Source organism: Plectropomus leopardus, chromosome 24 (assembly GCF_008729295.1).
Source record: "Plectropomus leopardus isolate mb chromosome 24, YSFRI_Pleo_2.0, whole genome shotgun sequence".
Classification (NCBI taxonomy): Eukaryota; Metazoa; Chordata; class Actinopteri; order Perciformes; family Serranidae; genus Plectropomus; species Plectropomus leopardus.
Window position 1 is genome coordinate 4,488,515 of NC_056486.1, and position 18,489 is coordinate 4,507,003.

Below are 18,489 nucleotides of genomic sequence, written 5' to 3' on the forward strand. Positions count from 1 at the left end.
GAAAACCTCATTACAATACTGAAGTACGAGCCAGCACCAGAAACACTGAATAAACATCAGCAGTGACTGACACAGGTGCATGCTAAGCAGGTGCTGGGTGACTAACCAACTGAAGTTCGTGTTGAGCCAAAAATAAAAAAAAATAAAAAAACCACAACAAACACAGCAGAGCAACAAACATTCCCATCTATGTCGAGGCTGCTGCAAACACAGTGCTGACTCAGTCAAGAATATATTTAAAACATCTTTAATTGTGCGGTTATAAAATTCAAACTGGGTAGAAAAAATATCTTTTCAAACCTCTAGCTCATTAACAAGAGAGTGAGTGCTGTACTATATTTTTTTGAATACAATATTGTAGTTTTAAAGTGATATTTCGCGGCCGTTCTTCTGCTACACGTATTCTCATGTGTGCTGACCCGATACGAGCTGTTCCAGGTGAAATGAAACCCTCTCCTCTCTCACCGTCTCTCGCTGCAAACTCTTCCAACACATGGAAACTTAACTGGGGCAACGTTGTGTTTCAAAGTTGTTTTCTGCAGATTTGTGTTTGTGCTTTTTGAGATGCAATTTTCAGTTGTTTTCAAAGTGAAAATGGGTGCAGAAGACTGAGTCAGAAAAGCTGGAACAACAACAACAACAGCAGCAGCAGCAGCAGTGTTGTTGGCTCACACCTCGGGGGCCACCTGAGAGGCAGCGAGTCTGATTCCTGCCTCCAGAGAGAGAAATATCACTTTAAAAACAGGTACACAGTGTAAACAGCAGAACGCGTAAAAAAATCTGTAGCCCTGTCGACAAATAAAGACAAATATATTTTCACATGTTTACATTTTTTAACAATAAATAAAGAGATCCTTTATGATGCTGCTGGCAAAGAGACACAAAATGTTCCCTATTACAGATTTGACAAATCTTTTCATGGCCATAAAACCTTTACAGTATTTAAAACGCCAAAACATTCATCACTATAACTGACCAATTAACAACAATGATGTAGTGTAACACTTTCCATGTACGGTACAGTGTAGTGTAGCAGATACGGAAGCAAATAAGTGACAAAAGTGTTTAAATTTTAACAAACACTGAATACTTAATATTGAATTTCTAACTCCACCGAATTAATAGCATGGTAATGTTTCACTTTGAAAATCATGTATCTGAATTTGTTTGTTTTAAATACATCTCTTTGAAAATTAAAATATGAAACGTCTTGATTTGCAATTTCAAAAGCTGAAATTTTGGATCTGAATTTACAACCACTGGGAAACACATTTCAGCTTTTAAAACTTTAAATCAAGAAAAATAATATTTTGATTTCAAAGAGGTGAATTCAGAGCAAATAAATTAAGACACATGACTTTAAAAAAAAACAATGGTATGAATTCAGTGATATGTAAATGTAATATCGTGTATTCAGTTGTCGTTATAATTAAGGTACTTTTGACACTTTTGAAATGTACTCCCTCATATTATTCTTGTAAAAAAGGGAAACCTCTCTGACTTTAAAAAGATCAAATTTAAAGCACTCAGCTGTGCAAAAGCCACTTAAGACCTCCACCTTTGTTTTAACTACAAAACCGAAGGTGCAAAAATAAACGGATAGAACAGGGTCCTTTTTAATGGCGCCGTGTATAGACATCCATTTTTCAGTAACAGACATCAACATATATAAGGTTTAGCGGACATATTTACATTCTTTGTCAATTAAAAGCATTTCAGTTGGACAAATGGAGTCCGAACCGTCTAACACTGGTATTAACAATAACAAATAAACGTTCAGTCCAGAGTGAAAGAGTTTGTCGAGTGGAGACTGAGCCTGGCGTGAAGTCAGCTCCGGCAGGTTCGACCTTTCACACTGAATTGTGTCAGTTTGTGAACAGCTTCCGAGCAGGACTCCGTTTCCCATGTTGCTCCTGTGTTTCTCACACTTCGGCGCTCACTGGCTCCCGGCGTCAGGAGTCGCCTGTCTGCAGTGTCTCTGTGTTTGGTTGTCTACACACCGCTCGCTTGAGACACAAAGCAAAAAAGGGGAGAGCCATGATTGGACCTCAAACATTTTTAAAAAATGAGGTTAGAAAATGACGTCATGAGCGTCGCCGTTAGGCCGCGGCCTGTTCGCGAGAGGCGGGAGAGGCTTCTTGAAAAATTCTGTGAAAGGGGATGAAAAAAAAAAGGTTTGGCTACGTTAGTGAACGACATCCATCGAGTCCTGGAATAAAAAACAGTCTATTAGAGCTCTATCTATGTCAGCGTGAGCAAAAAGCGAATTAGCGATGCTGCACAGACGTAGATGGGACACGGAGATGAATGAACAGACAAGCCTTTGAGTTGATTAAGATGTCTGCCACCATGAAGGATCCACACACATTCAAACATGCGCCTGGTGAGACGCAGAGAGAGAGAGACACAGTGATGTGGGTCGAGGAGGCTAATTAACAGTCAGCACACATCTCGAGGCAGATCGAGTTCAGTGTTTCCTCTGCAACGCCACGCTGAGGAATTTAGCACCACCGCTGCGAACAGGGGCGCAAACTCATCAGGGGTGGAAAAAAACTGAAGAAAGCTTTAAAATGTGGATTTACAGTCGATTTTAGCATGAAGACGTAGTGAGGAACTCACCCTGGAATGAATGTGATCATACTGGGATAAACGTAAAGGAAGGCAGACATCTGCTAAAAAATAAATAAAAAATACACCAGACCCTCCAGAAAAAACTGTGAGAGGAAACACTGACTCAGTGCTGTGACAGTTAGTCAGTGAATGAATCCACACAGGTTAGTGAGAGTGAATGGCTGATTTGGCTACATAACAAAAAGGAAGTAATGCATGAATTTAAAAAAAGTTGAGTGAGGGATGAAGAACGATCGGACACCACGGACGTCTTTACCAGAATGTCTCGAGTCCCCGAGTGGTTCTAGTTTTGGCAGTCTAGAAACCTTTGGCGTGGCCCATCCCACTAAAAAATAAATAGACAATGATCAAGACGAATGCTGAAAAAGAAAGTTAGAAGTGATGCTTTTAAATCGGGTTCATGATGACATCTGACAATCTATAGCTAGACGGCGACACTGGCTACTTCCTGGACAGAAAACTTGCTTCACTTTACAGTTAAACAATAAAAAAACACATTACTTGTCACCATCCTTGCTAGAGTTTCATCATCTCTTGTGCTCTATAGGCGTTTTTGACAGGTGAAGCCTGTTGCCTGTAGCTCCTCAGCTCACTGTGGTGGTGAACGATTCCTCCCTGCAAGATTCAAAACTGATCCGCTCACCAAACATTCCCAAATGTGCCAAAATCTGGCTGTGAAGAATTTTAGCTCCGTTTACAAGAATACAGATATTTTTAGAACAGATATGTTCCTCTACGTTCTGGTTTTCATTCACAGGCAAGCTGAGTTTTATCTCACTAAAACTGAGATTCTTGAGAACGCCTTCGAAGGTGAAGATTTTTCAAAATGGTGATTACTTTGTATCTGTGATAATGACATCATCTCCTCAATTTGTGCATGAACATGTTGCTTTGTGTAATGAGCAAGCGGCAGAAAGCAAGCGAGTTCTTGGTGTACTCAAATCCGATAATTCAAATTTTGTATGTTTTAGCCTCAAAATGCTGTTTTCCAGACCTCCTGTAGAAATGTTTTAACACAGGATCTGACGTAGGTTTCTGTGCGTCGTCGTTGCTACATACAAACTCATGTGCTGCTGTAGACGCCACCTTAGTTTGGTTACAAAATTCACGCTGTAACACAATAAAATAGTGATGAGGTCTCTAGTAGGTTTTATAAAGCCTGCACATTTTACCACCTTGCTGTCGACGGTTAACACCATCAAGCATTTGGTGTCACTTTAACTTTCATGGACGGATATATTTTGTAAAATCACATTACAAAACATCCCATCACGCCCTGCATAAGTCTGTCCAGCTGCAACCATCAGGTCACCACTATAAAGCCCCTCAGCCAAGAAAAGCACTTATACAAACTGCTTCATTCCCACTGCCATAAACATCTGAAATAAATGTTAATGATCCACACATCTACACAAACACTGTGCCACTTTGCACACAGTACTATATTGTAGTTTTTATTTGTATTGTTTATTTATGCTGTTTTTAGGAAGACATGCTGCATGTTTTCTGTCAAAGTTTGTTTTGTACTGGATGTTGTATGATGAGCCACGTCTAAGACAAGTTTCTGTCACGACAGACAATTAAGTTTTCTGACTCTGAAGACGAAGGTCATGTGGACAGTTTCTTTTGTTTTTAAACTGAAGAGGAAAATATCAATTTTCAAAAATATCTGTATACATGTGGACACTGCCATAATTGAGGAATGATCATTTCTGCTGACTGAGTGGTTAATACGCTGCATTCCCTCTTCAGTTTGCATTATCTGTGACTCGACACAACTCTGACACGACTGAAAGTGACGAGTAAAAAGTTAAATCAAGCAGATATTTGAATAAAGGGAACAGGAACACAGTAGAACTACACTGGAAAATTTCAAAAGTACTCATTTGAAAAGGACGGACTGACCTGGAGGAGGCGGAGGTGTGGGGCTCTCCGTCGGCCCGTCCTCCGTCCTCAGCGGGTCCACCCTGTGCTTCCTCTTCAGGTGCATCTTCCTCGTCTTCTTTTTGTCTTGCTCCCCTGTCGCGGCTGTCAGACATTTAAAAGAGTTCAACGAAAAGAGCAGATGTTCAAACTTGATCACATTAATAATCATCATATATGAGTTGCTCCTCCCTTCAGCTTTCACCACTAGACTTGAGCAATTACCAACCGATTCCCACTGCCATCTCTTTACCCCTTCATTTATCATGTCATTAATTATGTTTATCCATCAGCACTCGGAGCCTCGTGGAGGAAAAAAAAAAACCAAAACGGATTCATATCAGACAGTTAATTTGACTGGATATCTCTTTCACATTTTGAAACATCTCAAACAAATATTTGTTGCAGTCTCCGGGTGTCTGTTTAATCATTTGCTTTCAAAGTGAAAAACAGATTTAATATCTCGCTTTCTATTTATCTACAAGCTCTGAGTTGATTTTCTCCGTATGGTGTAAAGCCGAACCACAAGCTGAGCGAGAAGACTCTTCAAAAAGGTGCCTGCTGTCCTCACATCGTCTTTACGTTAGTGCGAAATAAATATCTTGGCAGAAAGCACATTTATAAAACTGTTTGCTAAGTGACTGAAATCATGGGGTGTTCAATCAAATCAATCAACCAGGCGCACATTTACAGCCGGCCATATATCGGCATACAGTAACAAACTGAAGAGGAAAAGTTTGAAATGTTTGGAGGTGGTTTCATGCTCACCTGAAGTGGAATTTTCCGGCGTTTGTCTCGTGTCTTCTGGCTCCTCCTCCTCCTCATACTCCTCTTCCTCCTGATCAGCATCTGTCTTCGTGCTGTTGGTGCGGGCCTCCTGCAGCTCTCTTTGCCTCCTCCTTTCCTTTTCTTTGTCCTCGTTCTGAAAGACGTACAGAAGCCAAATGTGATATTTTCTGAGCTCTTTGGGACTAGAAGCCTGAAAGAAGCTGCGTGTACGCTTTAGGAAGATTTAGTGGCTTCTAATGGTGACGATTGCAGATTGCAGCCCGCTGAAACTTTTCCCAATTAGAATTCCTTCAGTTTAAGTTGTTCAGGAAGTTTTTACCGAAAGCTGAATTATCCACAGAGGTCTCTACCTCTCAGAAAACAAATGGACCACGAGAAACAGTTTTACGTTACAAATGAGTGTATATAATATATAAGTCATTGCCGATATGTCAATGATGGTCAAATATCAGTTTGATATATCAGTTGGGATCGAATTAAAACTGATAAAAACACTGAAAAAAGCTGCTTCATGTTACAAATTAGTGTTTCTCCTACACTGTTTGACACAACAGAGAGCACCTGCTAATTTATGCTCACCTTTTCTCTTTGATAACTTACGAATTGAATTATCTTCAGATGTCTCTTTGTCTCCATAACAAACAGAACAGGTGATTAAAACCGATAAAAACACTAAATAAAGCTGTTCTGACACTGCTCGTTGCAGATGGTAATCTAACTACGGTTGGCAAAGCAAAAACGCAAAGGTCTGAATCCAGAGCCAACGCTTGGTTTGTCCATTCTGGGCTACTATAGAAACGTGGCGGTGTCCATGGCGATCTCTGCAGACGAGGACCCGCTCCCTGAGCAGACATAACTGGCACTATAGACAATGTGATTATTATATCATATTTCATTTCTGCCAAACTCAAAAACAGAAATACACCATCACGTGACGTCTGTACGCACCTCAGAGATGACGTTGCTGATTGGCTGAAAGGGGCTGGGCATGTTTTCATCATCAGGCTCTTCCTCCTGGATCTGCCTGCCCTCGCGTTCGGCCTCTTCCTGCTCCTGCCGTTCTCTGTGGGCAGAACAAAATGTTAACTTTCATTTCCGCCGGTCAGATTTAACGATGTTATGTCGACAATTTAATGGGAGTTTTCTGTTTTATATGTATTTTTTTGTTCCATAAGAGCAAAGAAAACCTGGTTAAATCCATTTTTATGTTTTGTGCAGACAGTGAGATTGCTCACTTTGGCATTTTGACATTTCCACAACCATCCTCTTTCTCCTTTCACCATTCCCAAAATGCATTTCTTTCCTTATCTGACTTTTTTTTCTCCACAAAACAGTTCATGTATTGTTTCTATTAGCGGAGTGTGTACAGAGGTTCGGTCGTGTCCTCACCTCTCCGCTCGTAGCCGCTTCACTCTCTCCGCCCTCTCCTTCTTGTCCTGGTCCTCCAGAGCGCGCTGCTCGGCCGTGTCCTTCTGCACACGCTCAGTGATGGCCTCGTAGTCTTTGGCAATGTTGTTGAGGAGCCACTTCAGGCCCTTCTTGATGGACTTGTCGACCTTTTTGCCGTAGCCGAGGACAGCAGAGCACGGCTCCTGGAGGAGGGACGTATATTAGGAGATAAGACTCCAGGAGCAAAAAATGCTAACTTTTTGTTGTGTGTTTTCAAGATTCTTTGGATAGAAGCAGTCATCAGACTAAATGCTATCTTTAGGGAAAAGTTTTGATTTTTTGAAGTAGGGTCGTATGATGTAGTCACTGTATTACATACAGTAGACGGCGTTCTGTGTGCTCCCAGTTTGGAAAAGCAGATAGGAGTACCGACACAGGAACTAGGCAATGCATTTAGCCAAAACAGTTTAAATGCATGCTATACTGAGAGCACTTCTGCTGCTTTACCTTGCAGTCAGACAGAATTTTTTAATGAGCCGTTATGTTACTCTCTAAAAAAGGCAACAAGCTCCACTGAAAAACACAGTAATTTTACCTCTCCTCAGTCAATCACTACGTTTGTGTGACTGAGTGACTTTGGCTTTTAAAGGGTCAGCTTGGATTCACCAAAGTGACACAAGCAGGGTTCCCACACATTGTCATGGAAGAAATGTCAAAACTTTTCCATAACTTTTCAATAACCCACAATAATAAAAAAAAAAGTTTAATTTTTTTAGGTTGCTAGATTACCTTTTGCTGAAGGCCTCCAACCACAGCAGTACATTAATTAACCTCTGTGCCAGGCTCCAGCCTGCTTCTCCAAACTTGGGACTTACCGACTGCCGTCAACCTCAAATAATCAACTAACTATGAAGAACCTCATACAACCTCGCTCCAAAACATTTGAACACTCCCTTTAAGCTGCACTATCCTGAAAAAGGAGAATAAGTAGTTTTCAGAAAACAATCTGCCTCTTTTTCTATATTTGGTTAAACTGAAACCTCAGTTTAACCAAATGTCCTTAATGTCATTCAACCGCCTCTCCACAACAGCTGCACAAACACTTACGATCTGACAGAGACACTTGTTCTCGTTCACGAGCTTCTCTAACGACAGGTTCTCAATGATGTCTGCTTCAGCCAGCGCTCCCTCTTGGTCTTGTTTGTTAGCGAGCCTGAAAGCAGAGAGAGGAATAACGATTTATTAATGTTGTGAATAAAAAGCTAAATAAACAAAAACTCTGCAATCCTTCTCCCATGACGAGACTAGCTGCCGGTACAACCAACCGCGATCTTTAAAAAAGGAAGATAAAGTAGCAGCAAGGTGAGTTATCAAACTCTATCTCTGCAGAGTTGCTGAGTGGCTGGAAATCTTATGGAAATCTTATGGAAATATGACTCTGTCCTGATTGTGGATGGTTGATTACGACACTATCTGCATACCTGGAGAAATACATTAAACTCTCCCTGCCTCAGTCTGTGCTTTGTGTCCTGATTACTGATTAAGGAATCAACCTGCAGTGCACGTTTCTGCAGCAAATTGGACCAAGGACTCAAGCGTCAAGTCCGGGCAGTTTCTCATCTTATACACCTCGCCCTTCCTTACTTTTACACACATTTTCAACATAACCACTTAATGTTTTTTTAGCCTCACAACACTCACACTAGGACAGGTTTCCCTGCGATTCGTGGGTGCTGGAGGACCTCGGCCATCGTCTCCCTCGTCTCCTGGATCCTCTGGACGTCGCTGGAGTCCACCACAAACACCACGCCGTGTGACTCTGAGTAGTAGTTCTTCCAGATGCCTCGGATTCTCTTCCCTCCGCCTAAGTCGAAAATGGTCACCTCGAACTTGCCCTGCTTCAGGTCAACTTTGGAGAAACCCACCGTCGGAGCTACATCCTGAGGATTATCTGAGAAAATCAAAACAGAAATCATGTTAGCAGAAACAACAAAGAATCAGCAAAACCTTTTCAGACAACTTTTGTAAAAATATGTGTCAGCTGTGTCAGCTGTGTCAGCTGTGTCAGCTGTGACAGCAGCGAGGCACAACTGTCAAGCAGTCAGATGTAAAATAATCACGATAATAAATATTAAACAGAAGAATAAATGAAGCGGAACAAGACAGAGAACATGGTTCACAAACTCGACACTTCTATTATTTACAAAGGATTTTTTTAAACAAGAAAAATGCAAAACACTAAATACTGTGCTCATCATTTGTAACAAACAGGCCTGACCTCCTTGGATTCCTCGTACTGTGGCTGTCTTCCCTGCATTATCCAGTCCCACCATGACCAGAGTCACTTTCCTGTGGGGTAAGAAAGGGAAAAATGAATAAACATAAACACTGACACTGATATCAGTCAGGCACAGAAGTCCAGGTGAGAGGTGGAGCAAAAGAAAAGGCTTATTTTCATCAACATGTGCACAGAGGCTGCCTGGCATGAGCTCTCGTGATGCATGTGAGGGAATTTATAAGCCAATTAATAATCTGAATGACCGACGCAATCAGAGATCTGTACAGAGTGAGTCAGCAGCGGTCACGTAGCCAGTTAACAGAAATAAACCATGACAGAGATGGAAGTCTCATGCACGCTATGGATAAAGGAAGTTCTTCATTTCTACAAACTGGAAAGAATTGGGTGCATGAAGAGACAAAATTTTGCATGATGTTAGACTCTTTTTCAAGTATTTACAAGTCCTGGATATTCCAGATATCCCTGAATGATTGATTATGTATTTTGGTGATATTAAATTATGATGTGACAGGCAGCTGTGCAGCCGACAACCATTTTATTCTGCATTTGGGTTTTTTTTGTTGTTATCATTACACAGAACTGTTTGCACATTTTTGTAGATTTATTTTATTATTATTTATATATTGTAATACTTATGTTTGTAGTATTTGTCTTGTCCAAGTTATGTATTGTTTCTATTTTAATTGGTATTTGCATTTTTGTTTTATAACTATTGTACTGACCAAATATTATTGTGCGATTTGTCTATAATTGTCATCATGATTTGTCTGTGTGTTATTTGTCACTGTTTTATCTCGTCACTCTCTGTGGTCTCATCTGAATCTTGTATTAATGTTGGAAATGTATCATTAAATTGGTGTTTTTAATTTGTTTTGTGCGCAGCTGTCGGCCTGAGTGTCACCAAAAAATAATCTTGTTGACATCTACAGTTTATAAACAGTAACAACGGCTCGCATAAAATACAAATTAGAAAAAGTGGAAAGGAGGGATTAAAGTACCATCTATAAAGAAAAAGAGAGAGAGTTATTACACTAAAATATATCAATTAAAAAAACACATGAAAAAAAAATTAAAACTGCCAAAAAAACAAAAAATCATAAGGTTGGTGGACGCAATCCTAACTCTTGTCTGAAGGTTTCATATTACTGAAATCTATAAAAGGTTGCCAAAGTTTGGAAAAATTTGCTTCTTGTTTTCCAGATATGATTTTATTTGCAATGCATCCATATTTCAAAGTATTTCTACTGATACTTATAAAAATGCATACTGGTATCAGTCCAAAAGGCACGGTGCATGCTGAAAAGCAACACAGGTGCAGACATCCCAGTAAGTATGTTTGCACGCACACACTTGCATAGTAAATTGAGAGGATCAACAAGTTGCTCAATAGTCCAAATACTACAATTTACTCATGCAAAGTATCATTTTATGCACACTTTAATGTACAAGCGTAACTTTTCTGCAAGATTTACATCATAAACAGAGAAATAATCACAGTCTGACACATTTAGCCTCAACTAACCTCTCCAAAATAAAAGAAACTATTTAAATCATAGCATAATTGCTCTCACAATACGATTAGAGAATCTGGAACCATTTTTTTCAAAAACAGGCTTTTCAAAGACAAAGGAATAGCTAGAAATTAATCACCCTGACAAATCCTTTCATTGTGCTTTTGCTGTATTCATAACAGAATTCTCTTTAGGTTTTCTGACATAAAATGGCATTACATTTTGTCTAGAAGGAAAAGGACCAAAACACAAAAGACAAAAAATAAAGAAAAGAACTGAATTCACTTCCAAAAGACTGCGAAGACCTGAAAAGAGATGCACATGAGGCTAAACTGTGCACATAAACAACACCTGTCTTCGTCTCCAGGATGCATACTTAACTTTGACACTTGCGCCGAAAAGACATCAACCGCACAATCCATCTAACTGTCCTCTCCAGCCAATTGGCCTTCATCGGGGCGGTCGCTTGTTGTAAACCTCCAAAAGGTGACACGCTGCTGGCCTTTTGTCTGCCGCTAACCCATAAAGCTCCGTCTCCCTCGCTGCTACAAACCCCCTCACAACAAGAGGCCAAAAGACAGAGACCCACTGAACAGACCTGGCTGTAGGATTAGGTGAGGATTTCTGGCTAAGTCCAAAGGATCAGATGCCTCACAGGCACCACGTGGGGTTAAGCACTCACAATTACATTTTGCTGGTCCTGCTGCCTCACACTCACAATGTTCTTTATGCGTCGTATCCAGTCACAAAGGGATGCTTGGCTAAAAAGTACTGAGAATAAAGATTGCAGAGCAGAACAGGAACACTGCATCATTTCAAATCTAAAAGGTAGAGTTGAAATAAAGCATGTATATGATTATTTTCTAAATGTTAAAAACATTTTCTTGATTAATTTGATTGGAAGACTTACTGTTTGCTCTATGAAATGTCACATTATAAAATAAAAACAGCCTTTACTGATCCACACACTTGGGAAATTCACGTTACAGTTGATCAGTGCAGCATTAAACATAAAATGAAGACTTTTTTTTTAAGTTGACTATTAACACAAAGATAGAGAAGAGGATATAAAAAGTATAACCTGAATTTGACAACTCAAGAAACTAGGTTAAACAAATCAAAGTGAACCACATGAGACAAAGAAGGATAAATTTCTTCAAACTCAACAGCAATCAACTGATTGAACTGTTTTAGCTCCATTAATATCTGTAATGAGCCTCAGTTATGTACATTTTGAACATCATTTACTTTACAGTTATGTACATTTTGCACATTTTTTACTTTAGATTATTATAAAACATGGGCCGTACTTCATACAAAATAAAAGGATCTTCAACATTACTAGAGAAAATTATTGTTAAACTATTTTAAAGGACATCTAGAGCATACTGCAAAGTGCTTTCCATGCATTTTATTTTCTGGTTGAGATGATACAAGACTAAAAAATAAGAATATTGCACATTCATCATGTTTATTTCTTTATTATTGTTTATTTCTTTGGCCAAAATCAACTCAACTTAAATATGTCTGTCTAATATATCAGTGGCTATATTTATTTTAATATGTTTTGAAAAAAAGCTGATTATAATTGAGTGTTTTGATGCAAAAGATCATATCATGAGTGAAACAGTGACTACAAGCTTCATCTTCTGACACTAGATATTTGCAAACTACTGAAAAACACTGATTTGAGCTGTATGAAGGACAGCAGGAAGGTATATTTTGGTATCATAAATGAAACCAAACTCACCTTGCAGGCTCTCGCCAGCGTTTCAGCCAGTTGCAGCAATTCGCCATCAGGCTAAACATCGCAGTCCGAGTCCAGATGACTGAGATCAAGTGGTCATCCAGCCAGCAGCGTCACCACGATCCGACCCTGTTTAGCCAGCTGATCGATTCTTAACCTAAATTGGCTACATATCGAGCTAACTCATGATAGCATCGACGTTAGCAGCTTTGAAAAATAGTAGACGTACCCAGCACGGATGAATCAAGTAGCGGTTGTGTTATTAATGAAAGTTATTTCAGAAAACATCCATCTCCAGATACACCAAATCCCGTTATCTAAGGTTAGCTAAAGCTAAAGTAGCTAGCGAAAACGGTGTCTTGTTAACTCGTTTTCTTTCAGTCTCAGCACATAAATGAGGCTCTTACCACACGAATTAAAGTTGTGCTCGCCAACCAAATAAAACAAAGTTTCATAATTTGATCGAATGCCGCTACAATAAGTGTTTTACTCACGAAGTATGAGCTAACGTAGCGTTAGCTGACTTGTAGCTCTCTGCTTTGTTTACGCCGTCTTTTCTGCTGCTAGGCTGCGGACGTGCTTGCGTCATCGTGCGTAATCGACAAACAAACGCCGTGTTCGCACACTGACCCTTTTTAAAACCAAAAATAATAATTATATATTTCGAGATTGACCCTTTAAAGTATAAAATTAATTATAAATTGCCAGGTTGACCCTTTGTAAAAACAAAAAATAATAACTTGCTGTCAGGTTTGCCCTTTTTTAAAAAACAGGAAAAAATAATAAATAACATATTGCAAGACTGACCCTTGTTTTAAAATAAAAAAAGTTATATATTGCAAGATTGACCCTTTAAAAATGAAAAAAAGATAAATGACATATAATCATATTTACCCTTTTAACAATAATAATAAGAAGAATAGTAATAATAATAATAATACACTGCAAGTTGAGTGCTCTTTTTCCCATATTTAATTGAAAAATAGCAGAATACAGAATGACTATAGATATATATAGCCTACAATAATTATCATTTAATTTTAAACACTGAAGGACCTTAAAAAGCTGAAATACATCATGCAAGCTCACATTTTAAAGTGGTTGTAAAGCTTCTGCTTCCAGTCATTATTGCAGGATGAAGAGTTTACCAAGTCTGACAGAGGAAACTACAACTTCAACTTCAAGTTAAATGAGATGTGTCTGCTGTGCTAATAAAGCCACAGTAACAAACTTTATTTGTTTACTGGGATCCATTGTGGTAACTGGCTGAATGGACACTAATGAGGCCGTTGTCCTTTTGGCTCCTATTTTCCAAAGAATTAAAGAGGTGCTGAACTCATAACTGAAAATTAAAGCCTGGGTGTAATTCTCTTTAATGTTTTTCCTCTGTTATGACCATATAATTGTTCAATGGCCCGGTAATATTTCTGTTATGTTAAGTGGCTTTTAATGGAGCCAGCATTGCAAAACTCCCCTTTAATATAAATGAATAATAACTGAATATTGTCATGGTGTGTGGCTTCTCTCCACACACCATCAGCTGTGAATGTTTCATAGTATATACACATTATCTATTGAGGATGTTTAGGTGGTTGTGCTATTATTTTTTACAATAAGTAGGCTATTATTGGGCTAGTTTTTTCTTAGTCTTTTTAAGTGAGTTGCTTTATTATTATATTCTTCACTCAGCATTTTCATTTTAATATTTGATTTGTTCACTTTCATTGTCATCATGTTTTTTTTTATTTATAACTGTTATTATTATAATTATTATTGTAATTATTATTATTATATTCCGTTTCTTATATCAGCTCAAACTCACTGCTCAGAGTTGAATGCTATGTCTCTACGATAGTTGTTATTTAGTTAATAATGATAATAATAATAATAATAATAATAATCACAATAAAAATAACAACAACAACAACAATAATAATAATAATAATAATAATATAATAATAATAATAATAATAATAATAATAATAAATAGATAATAATAATAATAATAATAATAATAATAATAATAATAATAATAATAATAATAATAATAATAATAGTCATCATCATAATCATAATCTTGATATTAGAGCTGTCATTTCATAATAAAGGCAAAAAAGCCAAGAAAGAAACGTTTTTGGGTTTTTTTTTTTTAAACAAGTCATTATTCGTATTAATTATCATAGAGAAATAGCATTCAAATACGAGCAATGAGTTTGATCTGATATTAGAAGTTAAATATAATAATGACTTGATCGTGACGTCACCATGTGGCGTTACTTGGATGTCGTCCGGTTTGTCGTTTTATGCGCATGCGCCGTCCATGCAGATCGCAATATAACACACATCGAGAGAGAGAGAGACTGTAGATTTTTAATTAATCGAGGAGCCATCGTCTCCTTCATCTTTCTACATCCCCGGTAAGATTACACGCATAAACTGTGTGTCAGCTGTGTATTACAATCGCTTCTAGTCGCTTTGCGTCCTAAAATAATGCCCGTATGCGTTTTTAATTCAGCTTCTTTTTTTGCGTCTGTTTTGATACGATAACACTTTTGACTTTTCCAAGGTGAAAACGTGTTGCAGGGTTACTTTTATGAATGCATGCAGCTGCTGTGTGTTTCCGTTATCTGTAAGCGTGCATGCACGTGCGTAGCTTCATGCGCAGCCTATGTATATGTTTAACAGTGGTGGAAATGAACTAAGCAGATCTGCTCGTGCACTGCGCTTGATTACAGTTTTAAGGCACTTGCAGGTATACATTTTTCTTTATTTTATGCTGGGCTACTTTACTACTACTTCACTACATTTCAGAGGGTAATATTGTATTTTTTTACTTCTTACTTCTTACTATCTTACTTACTTGTTACTTCGCTGATTGCACTTGGAGTTAATTCCAATTCCATTATTAATTTATTATATTGTAAATGTGCAATAGTGATTTAAGGGTACAATAATTCTTTATAACACTGTCTAAACTGTGCAGTAAATGGTGTAATAATTCAACAACAGCAATACTCTGTGCATGTATACAACTGTGCATTATTCTTCTCACTCCTGAATGTATTTAACACATGTTGTATACATTGTATATATTTCTCATTCAGATTTTTACTTTTGTATTTATTTTCCTGTACATTGTAGCATTGTTCACAAATTTTAATATCTCTAACTTTACATTTTATGCACTGTATTGCAGCATAAGGAACATATTTTTACACACTTTATATACTCAGCATGCTATACATATTATGTTTTGAACACACACACACACACACACACACACACACACACACAGTCCCTCATAAATAATGAACCATCTCTGAGTATATTTTGACACACAATTTGCTTACTGATCTCTTTGTCTGCACATGTTGTGTTGTTGACCTCTCCCCGCTTTAATGATCTTAAGACAACAGTGAGTTTAGAGATTAACTCTGACAGTGAATTAATTATTGAGCCGATGTACTCCACACTATCAAAGTCCAAAGAGCTTCGATAAAAGGAGGCCTTAAGGTCGCGGAGGCGCTTGTGCATCTTAAACACCTAAAGAATGTGCTCAGAGCTGACAGGGAGAAGTCAGACCAGTTCTGCACCAGTTTCATATCATCATTTACAGTACGGAAAATGTTGAAAGACAAGCTACCCCAACATTTGCTCTTTTCTGTGTTTTACAGGTGCCCTCCTGCATCCACATGACTCGAGTCTTCGTCTACGGCACCCTGAAGAAGGGGCAGCCCAACTCTACTACCGCATGTTTGAGAGCGTCAACGGCAAGGCAGAGTTCCTCGCCTCGGCCCGCACCACCCAGAAATACCCATTAGTCATCGCCGGCAAGTACAACATCCCTTTCCTCCTCAACATCCCCGGCAAAGGTCACCGAGTCCGAGGGGAGATCTACAGAGTGGACGACAAGATGCTGAAGTTCCTGGATGAGTTTGAAACGGTTCCCAGCATGTATCAGCGGACTGAGGTCGAAGTGCAGGTGGAAGAGTGCGTCGGGGAGACGGACGGGGAGGAGAAGCTGAGAGCAGGAAGCATCATAGAGGCGTTTGTGTACAGCACGACGACGTACCAGCCAGACTGGCCCTCACTGCCCACCTATGAGAGCTACGACGCGTACGGAGATCACGGGCTGGAGTACGTAACCAGAGAGGGACGGGACTGACGCAGCTCATAATAAGAAGAACAGATCCAAGTAGAGAGCAAATAAGTTTTCCTTTCTTCTGCCTCTGTACAAATCAACCTCTTTATAACGTCAGCGAAGCAGGCGGAGAGCATCTATCATTAACATTTCAAGACAATCACACTTTAAAACACTCCTGTGTCTTAATTTTGACCTGACAACGTTTGTTTGTGGTCCAGTTCCTACAATAAGTACTGTATCTTTAAAAATAAGTATGTTTTCCTCTTTTTGTAGGTTTTTAAGATGTGTCATCCTTTTTAAAATAAAACAAGTACCTGCAATGGTGTCAAAGTCTTTAGGTCTTTGAAACGTGGATCAACGTAACTTTTCTTGTGTGGAAGGTAATAAGCACATGATCAAGAAATGTCCTGCAATTTTCAAGAATTAAGTAGATTTAGAATTAAAAAAAAAAAAACTTGGGACAAATGTGCAAAAAAAACTATATTTCTAATTGTCATAATTGTATTTTTAAAATTGTATTTATACAGATTAAATAGATTTAAAAGAACATTTCTTGCTGTTCCTTTTTTATTTGTTTAATTTTTTGGGCTGATTTTTTGGATTTTTTGTTGCTAATTTCTGGGTAATTTTATTTTTATTGTATTTTTTTTTTTTTTCAAACTCGGGGGGATCACACATCCCTGTTTGAATAAAGCCTGTCTTAACAATAGGGTTATTACAAGGACAGGGATATTTTGGCTATAACATTAAACGGCTTTTTTATCACGGGGGAGCCAATCAAACGTGGGGGATCACGCATCCTAATTTGAATAAAAAGAGACATAAGTAAGGGTTATCCCAGAAAAATCGGCTTCTCTATGGTCATAACATAAAAAAAACCTTGGGTAAAGTCTTCACCACTTTCCAAAGAGGAGCCAATCAAACGTGGGGATCACAGCTCCTTGTTTGAATAAAGATAATCATAAAGAAAGGGCTATTACAAGAACAGGGTATTGTCTGTGGCTGTGGTATGAAAAATAAGTAACTTTGGACATTTATTTTTTAACAAAAGCTAAGAAAAAAATATTATACTTGAAACATTTTCAAATATTGTGTGTACTTTTTATGTTTATACCAGGGGTCTGGAAGGAAAAGCATTTTAGGCCCATCTATGTTCTGTATATTTGGCAGACTTAGCAATAAAGTTTTTTTTTTGTAACTTCCCTATTTGGGGTTTTGTTTCTTTAATTTGCTCTTTTTTGTCATTTTCAGGTAACTTAAATTTTCTTGTACTCCTTATCAGATTATTCTTAAGTTGCTCATTGCTTTCTTAGCATGTTTTCAAAAGGTTAATTGATTCGTCTAATCCTAACTATAGTATAAAAATGCATTAATCATAGTTCTTCTGTGTTTTACCCTTCAGTTTCTCATGGGATAAAGTTGCACAAAGCCTGAGTGTGCCAAAACCAGCCCAAATACTTTGGAAGGTGTGAATTTAATTTCTGCCACACCTAAAACATGTTTGCCAGCTGTCTTTCACAACCGATGAGGAGTGAAAAAATATCCAGAGAAATAGTTTTTGATTTCGTTTTGCAATCATGCCAAAGCGATACAGTTTGATATTATATTACCTCGCTGAACACAGGACAGGACAATAACACAAACTATGTGTTCAGCGCGTTAAAACTGCTGTTTTTGTCAAAGGAGGGCACGGAATAGAGCAAAGATAAGTTTAGAAACTTTCACACAACTCATGCAATATAATTCAAACCTCATTTATCCAATTGCATGCTCAGTACGACTCCCAAACAGCTCTTCTCAGCCAGACTCCATTGACAAAAAACAGTAATTTTACCTCGTTCTACACTGGAATTGCCTCTGCCTCGATTGGTACCTTGTTTGTGTTACTGTGTGACTTTTGTGGGTTTTTAAGGGTTGATTCAGCTTCACCAAAGTCACACAATAATTAAATACCAAACATCCGGCACACCTATAACAGGTTTGTGTTAACCCCTCTTTTTGCTGGCACAGAAGGACAGGAGGAAATAGGTAAAGTTACAAGAAGAACGACAGGACG

General features: G+C 38.3%; 2 protein-coding genes across 5 annotated transcripts; one reads left to right on the plus strand and one right to left on the minus strand.

Moving 5' to 3' along the window:
• Window positions 1-241: 241 nt before the first annotated feature.
• On the minus strand, window positions 242-12,853 carry arl13b (ADP-ribosylation factor-like 13b). Of its 4 annotated transcripts, none has more exons than XM_042513256.1 (10): window positions 12,293-12,853; window positions 9,011-9,081; window positions 8,434-8,683; window positions 7,840-7,945; window positions 6,733-6,935; window positions 6,292-6,406; window positions 5,323-5,476; window positions 4,537-4,659; window positions 2,888-2,956; window positions 242-2,006 (listed from the first exon to the last, which is right to left on the minus strand). In XM_042513256.1, exons 1-10 carry the CDS (start codon window positions 12,349-12,351, stop codon window positions 1,993-1,995), a joined length of 1,164 nt encoding a protein of 387 aa, XP_042369190.1. In that variant the 5' UTR covers window positions 12,352-12,853; the 3' UTR covers window positions 242-1,992. The 4 variants fall into 4 exon arrangements, with proteins under 4 accessions (XP_042369190.1, XP_042369189.1, XP_042369191.1 ...); XM_042513255.1 differs by having other exon boundaries at window positions 242-2,148; XM_042513257.1 differs by lacking the exon at window positions 2,888-2,956.
• A 1,763-nt stretch (window positions 12,854-14,616) lies between these two features.
• Window positions 14,617-16,803, plus strand: LOC121963007 (gamma-glutamylaminecyclotransferase B-like). The gene is given in 3 exon segments (XM_042513365.1): window positions 14,617-14,706; window positions 15,964-16,029; window positions 16,032-16,803. Coding segments are annotated over 2 exon segments (471 nt in total). The 5' UTR covers window positions 14,617-14,706; window positions 15,964-15,981; the 3' UTR covers window positions 16,455-16,803.
• Window positions 16,804-18,489: the final 1,686 nt, after the last annotated feature.

Coding starts and splice junctions, on each gene's coding strand:
- arl13b (XM_042513254.1), bottom strand. CDS start 12,351: ATGTTTAGCCTGATGGCGAATTGCTGCAACTGGCTGAAACGCTGGCGA. Junction 8,684..9,010: donor AGTACGAGGAATCCAAGGAG/GTCAGGCCTGTT, acceptor TGATTTTCTCAG/ATAATCCTCAGGATGTAGCT. Junction 6,407..6,732: donor AAGCGGCTACGAGCGGAGAG/GTGAGGACACGA, acceptor TTCTGCCCACAG/AGAACGGCAGGAGCAGGAAG.